Here is a 10,354-nt window from a genome sequence, read left to right as displayed (position 1 = left end):
TGGTGGCCAGCCAATCACAGGGCACAAGGAGACAAACAACCATTCACCCTCACACTCATACCTAGAGGCAATTTAGAGTGTCCAATCAGCCTACCATGCATGTCTTTGGAATGTGGGACGAAACCGGAGTACCCAGAGAAAACCCACGCAGGCCCCGGGAGAACATACAAACTCCACACAGGTGGACCGACCTAGATTTGAACCCAGGTCCCCCACTTTGAGGCCGACGCGCTAACCACTCAGCCTAGAATGAACAAATTTAACAAAAATTAAGTGTCAATTAAAAAAAAACATTAATTACAATGTGAAAAGATGAAGAACTATTAATGTTATGTGTGACGATTTGAAAATTTTGAACTAAATTGGATTAAATGCAATTGAATGCTTTTGTTGTCAGTATAATGAGATTTAAATCCTCAACACGAAGTGGACATTAACAACAAAAACAAAAAAACACAAATAATAAATAAATAATTCATGACTAAGTAATAAATCATAAATATATCAATCAATTTATCAATAAATACATCAGCCAGCTGATTAATTACTATTTAGTACCTACTATTTAGTACCTACGTATTTATGAAATAGAATAACATTTCAGGATGCAGGAAAGAAAGAGTAGTTTTTGTGCTTTTTTTATTTATCAAATGCAGAAATACAGATATTTGTGTAAATTAAGAAAATTCATGAACACCCTATAAATGTCAGGTTTTGTAAAGAGTTAATGACATTTAATTCTAAAAGAATGACAAGAAATGTAAGACAATCATAACTTCATTTCTACCTACAAATGTTTCATATAAATTACTTTATACAGTATCATTAAAAAAAAGCAGTCATATTTAGCAAACTTGTCTGTGAAGTCAACTTTTTCAGTGTCGTTGATGATGATAAACATCCAATCATGTGGGTATTTCATCCCTCTATTGTAAATTTTTAAAAGTTTGTCACTTGTAAAGATCCAATCAAATGTGATTTGGGAGGCTATGTGTTTGTTGTTTTCCAAATTCCATTGTGATTACCTATAAGAGGACTTTGTCAACGCACAGGTGCTGTACTCACAAACAATGTTTTTCCCAATGACGACAAAACGGGGGCAAGAGTGAAGTGAAAGGTGGGCCACACAGTGGGATGATTCTAGTAACTTATTCATCCGTAAAGCAACACTGTCTGCATCGGTCTTACGTAAGCTGTGCCCACTTTAGATGGAGAGTAATTGAGTAGATTGATTGCGTGTATCTAAAACCCTTGTAAAAATGTGGACCAATCTTGATGTCGAAAATCCAACGAACTGACGTCTCGTGAGAGCTCCTGACTTTGAATAGTTTTTTGTAGATTGAGTAACATCAGTCCATTTTAAGTTCTATGTTCTTCTTTGTACTTCCCTGGAAAACTAGCTGCCCTGGAATTTCTACGAGTTGAAACATGTCGGATAAACTATGACTCGAGACAGATAGTCCAAATATTACACACTGAGATCGATCATGAGATGCTCATATATCTGAGACTTTCCCTTAAAACTGGACGCGATCAGGAAGTCTCGCCCGTCGACGGATACCAGAGAAAACCCTCGCGGTGCCTGAATGCTCAACTCCTGGGATGGGACAAACTGGCCCCGCTTGGTGTCCCACTGGTAGACCTGCGTCAGCGAATAATCGCTACCCAGAATGGCGTAATGCCAGTTGCCGATGGAGACGGGCTGAAAAATCATGGATCCGCGGGAGGGAAATGTCTGGACCTCCTTGAACATGGCGCCGTCCCAACGCATCACCTTGGAGTCCCCGATAAATCTGGTCAAGCATATGAACAGCTCACCTTTGAAAAAGGACAAAGGTTTAGAATATTGAGACATTACTCAGTCTTGAATCAGTTTTAATCTAGTTCCTGAGTATATTCTTAATCAACCAGGTCGAATAATTCTCAGGGTATTGAATTAAATGCTACTGGACTGTTCTGGTTAATGAAGAAATGTTTTGACATTTATTTGAAAGGACATCGCTAGACTGGGATTTTTGGATATTATAACAGGAATAATTAAGACCAAGTCATGATCAAGACTGAATCTTCAGGTTGTCAAGTGCAAGACTGAGACCTTCAAAATGTGGTCTTGAAGCAAGACTAGTCTCTATTTTTTGGGTGTCGAGTCTGAGACAAGTCCAACAGCACCAGAACCAGAACAGTCCACTTGCCTACTGAGAAAGTTAAATATCGTATTCACACCGGTAAAGTTCTTTGTTCACTTTCTTTGGTATGGACAATGAAATACAACAGACCCCTTTCGCATTGGAATTCTTGCGAGTGTCCCAGAACTTGACAACAAACCCTCACATACGCAATCATCGTTAAATCATTGGTCAAAATGGGTAGTAAAATACAGAAGAAAGAGATGACGGCATTGTAATGCTAAGCAAACAACATTGTCCATAACGCCTGCGGCTACCAAAACCTGATAAGTGCAAAAAGGTGTGTAATTTCAGAACTGGACCGCACAACGGTGCGAATGCAAACCACGACTACTCCGGCGAGGTCTCAGATAGGCTATTTGCTCCACGCCACAGTTCACTGGTGTGTATTCACACCAGCCCAAACGGTGAACACAAACTTTTCAGATTTAGTCCTGACCAAACAGTACAGGTGTGAATACGACTTTATTCTCGCATCTATGAATATCAATTCATCGTGAATATCAATGTTTATTCCTGAGCTACGTAATTACTACCCATAGACAACGTTGTAGGTCCTAAATTCCAAAATGTCAGGTCTTACTTCTGACCCGGAAGTGTTGGACGGATAAGACATCCTCCATCTCTGGTAAATCGGTCCTACGGTCAAACCTCTTCTGCCCCCTGTTCCACTGATAAACCACTGGCCTCTGGGAACTACTGGACAAGATCAAGTGGGGTTTGTTGGAGATCTCCATGTACTCCACGTCTGTGTCCCGGTACCACGGGTGGAGTGACTGGTGTGAGTAGAATCCATTGCCGTTCCATTTGTACACGGTGGTAGAACCGGCCTACAAGAAAGTCCACAGTCAGAAAGTAAGACTACATGGATGGAATGGTACTCGGACGTTTTGTCGAAAGATGTTTGGTCCCCGGACGTTTGGTAGAACGGACGTTTGGTAGAACGGACGTTTGGTAGAACGGACGTTTAGTCGCCGGGTTGTTACTGTTGAAACCAGCTCTCAAAATTATAATCATGAGAGAGAGAGAGTGAGTTTAATATCTAAATATCTAATATCAAAATATCAACAGTAAACTCTCTGCCATAATTTGACAGGGAGCGAACCCGGCGACCAAACGTCTGTTCTACCAAACGTCCGTTCTACCAAACGTCCGGTCGACCAAACGTCCGGTCGACCAAACGTCCGGGGACCAAACGTCCGGTCGACCAAACGTCCGGGGACCAAACGTCCGGGGACCAAACGTCTTTCGACGAAATGTCCGGTCACGGGATGGAATTAGGTCTACCAACCTTAGAGCTATCCGCGATAACAAAGAACGACTCCCCGTCGATTACAAAGGTCTCCACGTCGTTGGGTTTACGGATTTTCAGGATGTCGATGTCCTGGATTTTGATGAATTTATTGGCGGAAATGTCCCTTTTGTAAATGTGGGAACCCCCAAACAGCTGTGCCACGATGACAAAAAGCTGGTTGTTGATCACCAAGGGTTTGCAGACCACAGTGGAAGTGCCTGGAAATGTCACGAAACTGTTACCGCCTCACTGCTAATCGTCACTTTGCGGTTTGTGTCTATCACACTTACTCACTTTCAATGGTGTCAAAGTTTCGGAAGGTCATCTCCACATGATCCCATTCCAGGAAACTGCACGTGCCAGCAAACGGTTGTGCAAACACAACATAGCGATCTTCACGAAAGGTGAAGGACTCCACGGAAATGGACTCGAACTTCAGCCACTGATAAGAGGCGAATTCTGCAAAGAGTTGTGTTGTTTACATTTTGAGTTCAATTTGAAGATAAATTTGTCACATACCTGAGGTTAGGCAGTCAAAGGAGTGTGGGAGAAGATCATTGATCTTCTTGCCTTGGTGAATTGGAGGCCCACTGCAGTAGATTTGATCCAGTGTGGCATTGGTGTGGTGCATCCACTCCACCAACCACTTGAGCTTGCAATCGCATATGAGGTTATTGCCTCGAAGATCCCTTCAAATATTAACAACATGTGGGATAAGGATTTAAAACTGATATTTGTTGTGGGAAACGTTGTACTTAGGGTTGACTTAGGAGGGCTGTTATGTGTTTTACTGTCCAGGAAGAATCAACCAATGAATAACTAATTAATAATCAGATGACAAGTATTTTGATAGTGCATAAATCCTTTACTTATTGTGTTAGCGAAAGAACAATGTTCATTTTTTGCCAGCCCTTCCAGTTCAAATTGATTGGATGCCGACTAGTGACAAACTCATTTGTAGTCACAGCACGAGGATGATTGGACACCAAGTAACTGGACGTCTACCAACGTCAATGGCACTGAATTAGTTTTATTTTAGAAATAAACTTTTTAACAAAACATTTGTGTTATTTCATTTTAAAGTTCATTTGAATTGATTAAAAATTTCTAATTAAAAACTACATGGCAGTAAATATTTTGCTTATTTAAAACCAAGGTCAAATGACAAAAAGTAATTATTATGTATGTTTGTTTTTCAAATTAAAAAGGAATAGAAAAATAAAATTCTTGGAATTTTTATTAATTTACATTTACTTTCTCTTTTAAAAAAAGTAACAAATAAGAAAAAATATTCCAAATATTTTATTTCATGATATTATATATTATTATTTCAGTTAAAAAAGAAAACATAATTCTTAAATTTTTATTTATTCATTAATTCAGTCATTTATTTCATGTATCGCTTATCCACGGTTATTTATTCCTTTTTAATCATTCTAAAAATAAAATAAAATCTTCAGGCAAAATTGAGGCATTTTGATTGAAGAAGACATGTTTTACTGCTTATAAATAAATAACAGAAAAGATAGAATTCCAACTTTTTTAACCTGATGAAGAAGATCAAGAGAATTTATTCTGTGATTTGCTATATTTGATGGATATTGTTTTGGTTCATTAAAAACCCACATAAAAGCCAATACTCACACTTTAGTCAAAGCATCCATCCCTTTAAAGACATCCTTAGGCAGCATTTCAAGATTGTTGTAAGCCAGACTCCTTAGAAGGAAAAAAGAAATATGTCAAATTGCCACTAGAAAGAGGAAACAGATGAGGATTAAAAAGAGAAGTCATCTTAATTCATGAGTGTTGCATTATTTATTTGGGACTTGCTGTCCTGGGTGCAAGATTTTTGCACGGCTGCACTCTCGAAACACACGATGACAAAGCAGAACGGGAAGACATTTACCCAGCTTGGTCCATTCAATAATGCATTTATCATATGTGGCTAATATTACTCCATATTGCTGTGCCGTGATTCCTTTTTTAAGCATTTTTAGATGAAAATTTGTTGACGTGTGGTGTTAGTTTGATTGTTGTAAGTCAAGGGTGTTAAACTCATCTTTGTTGTGGGCCACATTAGAGTTATAGATATACTGATCAATTCCATAATCGATCTTTCGACCAATTTTTATCATCTTTACACCGTTTAGAGCACAGGTGTCAAAGTGGCGGCCCGCGGGCCAAATTTGGCCCGCCGCATCATTTTGTGTGGCCCGGGAAAGTAAATCATTAGTGCCGACTTTCTGTTTTAGGATCAAATTAAAATGAAGAGTATAGATGTATAGTAAATTTCCTGATTTTCCCCCTTTTAAATCAATAATTATAATTTTTTAATCATTTTTTTGTGTTTTTAGTTCAAAAATCATTTTGTAAAATCTAAAAATATATATAAAAAAAGCTAAAATAGACATTGTTTTAGATCTATAAAAAACTGAATATTCATGGCTTTTAATCCAGTTCTTTTAATCCATTTATAAAAACAAATCTAAATATTATATCTAAAATGGTCCGGCCCACGTGAAATCAAGTTGACGTTAGAGCGGCCCACGAACCAACCTGAGTCTGACACTCTTGGTTTAGAGTAATTGTTAACCTCAAAATTGACCAAAATCATTTTTATTTAAGTGTTGGAATCATTTTTATTCCTCTAAAAAATAAATCTTTCATCTCATCTCATTTTCTGAACCGCTTTATCCTCACTAGGGAGGCACCCTGAATTGGAGGCCAGCCAATAGCAGGGCACAAGGAGACAAATATAATTAAAAAGAATTTAATAACCAAAAATAAACAGCAAATTTTCCAAACAACTTTGTAAAGCAAAACACACAGAGTTGATTACAAGATTTACTTTCGTGGGCCACATAAAATAATGCTGAGGGCCAGATATGGCCCCGAGGCCACCAGTTTGACACCCCTATTGTAAGTAGATTAATATGCCAAAATTACTGTTGGGTCATGTCAAAACAGTTCATTTTAGAGCAGATCTAGTCCGTCTTTTACTAATCTATAGCAGCCAATGAGTTAAACGTAAATACTTTGAAGAGATTTAGTCCCTCCTTCCTTTCCTGTCGTGTTTTTGATAAACAGGTGAAACGCAATGTGTTATTAGTTACTTCCAAGATTGTTACAAGGTACGGCTGCAAGATTGTTTGCACGGTTCCATACAAGGGAGTAATCGGAGATCTCTCAGATTGCACTTTAGATTGTAAATTGTGTTGGAATGACTTGTGAGAAAGCTCGGAAAAAGATTATAGGTCACCTGCTTGACAGTCACAGCATGGCTATATTTAGTGGCCGGTCACATGCACGTCGTCACACTATCTTTGCATTAGCAAATGCGCTGCTTAACCCATAATGTGATTTCTTACTATATTATTTCTGCTTTTGTTCTTTTTAATTTTTATTTTAGGATTTTATCATTTTTAGGTGTATTTTTTTTTATTTAAATCTTTAGATTTTTTTTAATCAGTATTATTTGTCGAGCACTTATGTGCTCAAATTCTCTTATGTATATTTATTAACTGTTTGCGTGCCAATGACATCCAATTCATTTCAATTTGAAGGATGGACATATTCCCACTTGAAATGGAGTGGACCAATGACAAACTCAATTCAATTCACAGCAGAATAATGATTCATCATTAATGGCACTGAAATGGCTCAATGCAAAATCAGGCATCAAAATGATAAGTCATATGCACTTGTGTTAAATTGTGTACCGGTTGTAATGACGTCAATTTGGTTAAATCAAGCCAAGTTAATTTATAGAAGCCGAAATTAAGATCTGAAAGAGCTTCGTAGACATACAACTGACATGTAATAATATGAATGTAAAAACATATTCATATATATTTTAAGTAAATAATAAACACTAATAATTTAAAAAAAAAAGATTCATTTCATCTAATCTCATCTCATTTCATCTCATTTCATCTCATTTCATCTCATTTCATCTCATTTCATCTCATCTCATCTCATCTCATCTAATTTCATCTAATTTCATCTCATTTCATCTCATCTCATCTCATCTTCTGAACCGCTTTATCCTCATTAGGCTCACAGGGGATGCTGGAGCCTCTCCCAGGTAGAGGCAGGGGGACAACTTAAATTGGTGGCCAGCCAATCGCAGGGCACAATGAAACGGGCAACCATTCACACTCACATTCATACCTAGGGGCAATTTAGAGTGTCCAATCAGCCTACCATGCATGTTTTTGGAATGTGTGAGGAAACTGGAGTACACGGAGGAAACCCACACAGGCCCGGGAGAACATGCAAACTCCACATAGGTGTATGTGACCTGGATTTGAACCCAGGACCCCAGATCTGTGAGACCAACGTGCCACCGAGCCGCCCTTAATTGAGATTCATTCATATAAAATATTTAAAATGACAAGTACAATAAAAAAAACAAAAATAACCTTCAAATATTTCATCATATTATCATGCTAAAAAAGATTAAATGACAAAATAAAATAAATATTGCAAACACAATCAATCAAAAAACAGTATGTTAATTCAATCATATAATAATTATTAATTAGCAGTAAATCATAATAAAATAATTTAAAAAAAATTGTAGTTATGAATACATTTTTAAAAATCGGAATTAAAAAAAAAAAACTCAAAATTATTCAACAGCAGAAAAAATACTGCTTTTCTAAATATGTTTTGCAAGTAACAATGAATACAATAATTCGGTCCACTATATTATCAAATGATACTCACAAATGAATCAATGATTTGAGACCGCGGAATGCAAATGGCGAAATGGATTCAATCTTGTTATTCTCAATGAATCTGTAAAAGATCATTTTCTTATTAATATGAGTTCATTTGACAACGCAAAAATCCAAGAGCAAATAAATACCCACAGATATTCAAGATGGGGCAACCCAACAAAGGCGTCATCGTCGATGAGGTCCAGAGAATTGGCCGTGAACAATCTGCGGCCGCAACACAAACACAAAATACGTTAAAAACAATGACGCATCCACTGCAGGAAGAAAAATAACAGTGACGTTATCGTTGGTCTCACAGATTCGTTAATGGAAGCCATAAACTGGCATTGGGCTACCACATGGTTCTTGTTATTTATCAATGAGCTCAACCTCACATGTTGTCTTAAGTAAACAGAAAAATGTCCATTAAATGCCATTGATGGTGATTGATGTTCTCTATGAAAAATAAAATGATTACTTCGTAATGCTAATAATAGCTGTGTACTACTACCACACACGTTTTACTCTTACTAAAGCATTATTAGTAAATTATTCCATATTAATTCATTTAAAAAATGTTTTTGAAAAGAGTGAAGGACTAGTGTTATGTTATGTTTTGTTTTAAAATAGAAACAAAAAAGAAAAAATATTTTCCTACTTTTTAAACATGAATAAACAAAGCAAAGAGTTAGTAGGATCTTTTATGACTTTTTAAAAAAATATTAAGTTGAAATAAAATATGAAAAAGGAAAAATAGACTAAGTTAAAAAATAACGATGAAATAAAAGCAGAAATTTGAAAAAATAATAATTGGAAAATATATAAACAAATACATAAAAAGCTAAAATACAATATATTCTTAGGTGAAAATATTGATTTTTTTTTTTTTTAATGAAATAAAAAAAAATTAATAATTGGAAAATATATAAACAAATACATAAAAAGCTAAAATACAATATATTCTTAGGTGAAAATATTGAAAAAAATAATTTAAAAAAATTGAAACAAAAATAAAAAATTGTAATAATTGGAAAATATACAAACAAATACATAAAAAGCTAAAATAATACAGAATATTCTTAGGTGAAAATATTGAAAAAATATATTTTAAAAAATGCCATTTATTTTGGATAAGACATAGACCTTTTATTTTATACATTACAATTACATGAAATTACGATTATACAGTTTGCATTTAAAAAAATAGCGATATTGATATTGAAGTGTGTTTCATAGTATTAAAATGTGTATTGAAGGAAGAGCTCCCTTCCTTCAACAATAATATAAACATGCATGCATACTGTATACTCAAATGCATACAAACCTAGCTGTCAATCAGTAAGGCATTGTTCAGTTTCTTGGGGTTAAAGTGGGTTACTATTATTATATATGATATCACAGGACAAGCAAGAAACAATTTTAACACTGCACATAAGTGCATTCATAAAACAACAACTCACAGTAGTTGCAAGGCAGGTGTGTGTGCAAAGCTTCCTCCTGCGATTTCACTGAATCCAGACTTGACAAAAGATCTGAACAACAGAGACAAAATCAAGAATCAAAAATAAGCACCAGATTTCCCCTCTTGAGCAAAACCAATCTCTTACAGTGAGAGCACATCAGAAGGGAAAGTGTGCGGCACAATCCGGACGTTCTCACACAGGGCATTATCTTTGGTGCAAGTACATCCAGTTGGGCATCGGGGCTGCTTGAGTCTCCGTCCGGCTGCCAGGAGCGAACACACAATAAGCCCCCAAAAAACCATGGACCAGTTCATCGATCTTCTTCCCAGGGTCGCCATTCTTCAACGTTGATCTCCTATTTGATGACTTACTCGCAAGCAAGTTGGTTTTGTATGAAGCTTTGGAGCCAAGTGGAGGACCCAGATTGATGTCACCCTGCCACTCTCTCTCTCTCTTTTTCTCCCACCTCCCTCCTCAAAATATTGTCTGCTTCTTATTAGGCTGCGGGAGCCCGCAAAGGGGGGAGAGAACACACAAAGGAAGGGGGGGGGTCCTTAACAAAGTGCGCTTTTGTCTAGTCTTATCAGCTGCTGCAGCTTTTATTGTCATTATTTATGGCGATCGTAAGCTCTAGAAAGCTACTATTCATTGGCAAGCCTCAATGCACCTGCCTCATTAATACCAAGCCAT

At 36.6% G+C, this 10,354-nt stretch overlaps 1 protein-coding gene across 1 annotated transcript; it reads right to left on the bottom strand.

Moving 5' to 3' along the window:
* Nucleotides 1-800: 800 nt before the first annotated feature.
* lgi1b (leucine-rich, glioma inactivated 1b) lies at nucleotides 801-10,085 on the bottom strand. Its single transcript, XM_077625688.1, has 10 exons — nucleotides 9,809-10,085; nucleotides 9,662-9,733; nucleotides 8,355-8,426; nucleotides 8,209-8,280; nucleotides 5,125-5,196; nucleotides 4,000-4,169; nucleotides 3,775-3,939; nucleotides 3,478-3,698; nucleotides 2,770-3,016; nucleotides 801-1,818 (listed from the first exon to the last, which is right to left on the bottom strand). The coding sequence occupies exons 1-10, from the start codon at nucleotides 10,000-10,002 to the stop codon at nucleotides 1,469-1,471; spliced, it is 1,635 nt and encodes a 544-aa protein (XP_077481814.1). The 5' UTR covers nucleotides 10,003-10,085; the 3' UTR covers nucleotides 801-1,468.
* Between the last annotated feature and the right edge of the window lie 269 nt (nucleotides 10,086-10,354).

This window comes from Stigmatopora argus, chromosome 18 (genome assembly GCF_051989625.1).
Source record: "Stigmatopora argus isolate UIUO_Sarg chromosome 18, RoL_Sarg_1.0, whole genome shotgun sequence".
NCBI lineage: Eukaryota > Metazoa > Chordata > Actinopteri > Syngnathiformes > Syngnathidae > Stigmatopora > Stigmatopora argus.
Note: the sequence above shows the minus strand (reverse complement) of the source record. Positions and strands in the feature narration are given on the sequence as shown.

Coding starts and splice junctions, on each gene's coding strand:
- lgi1b (XM_077625688.1), bottom strand. CDS start 10,002: ATGGCGACCCTGGGAAGAAGATCGATGAACTGGTCCATGGTTTTTTGG. Junction 9,734..9,808: donor CCTTCTGATGTGCTCTCACT/GTAAGAGATTGG, acceptor TCTGTTGTTCAG/ATCTTTTGTCAAGTCTGGAT. Junction 4,170..5,124: donor ATGGATGCTTTGACTAAAGT/GTGAGTATTGGC, acceptor TAATATTTGAAG/GGATCTTCGAGGCAATAACC.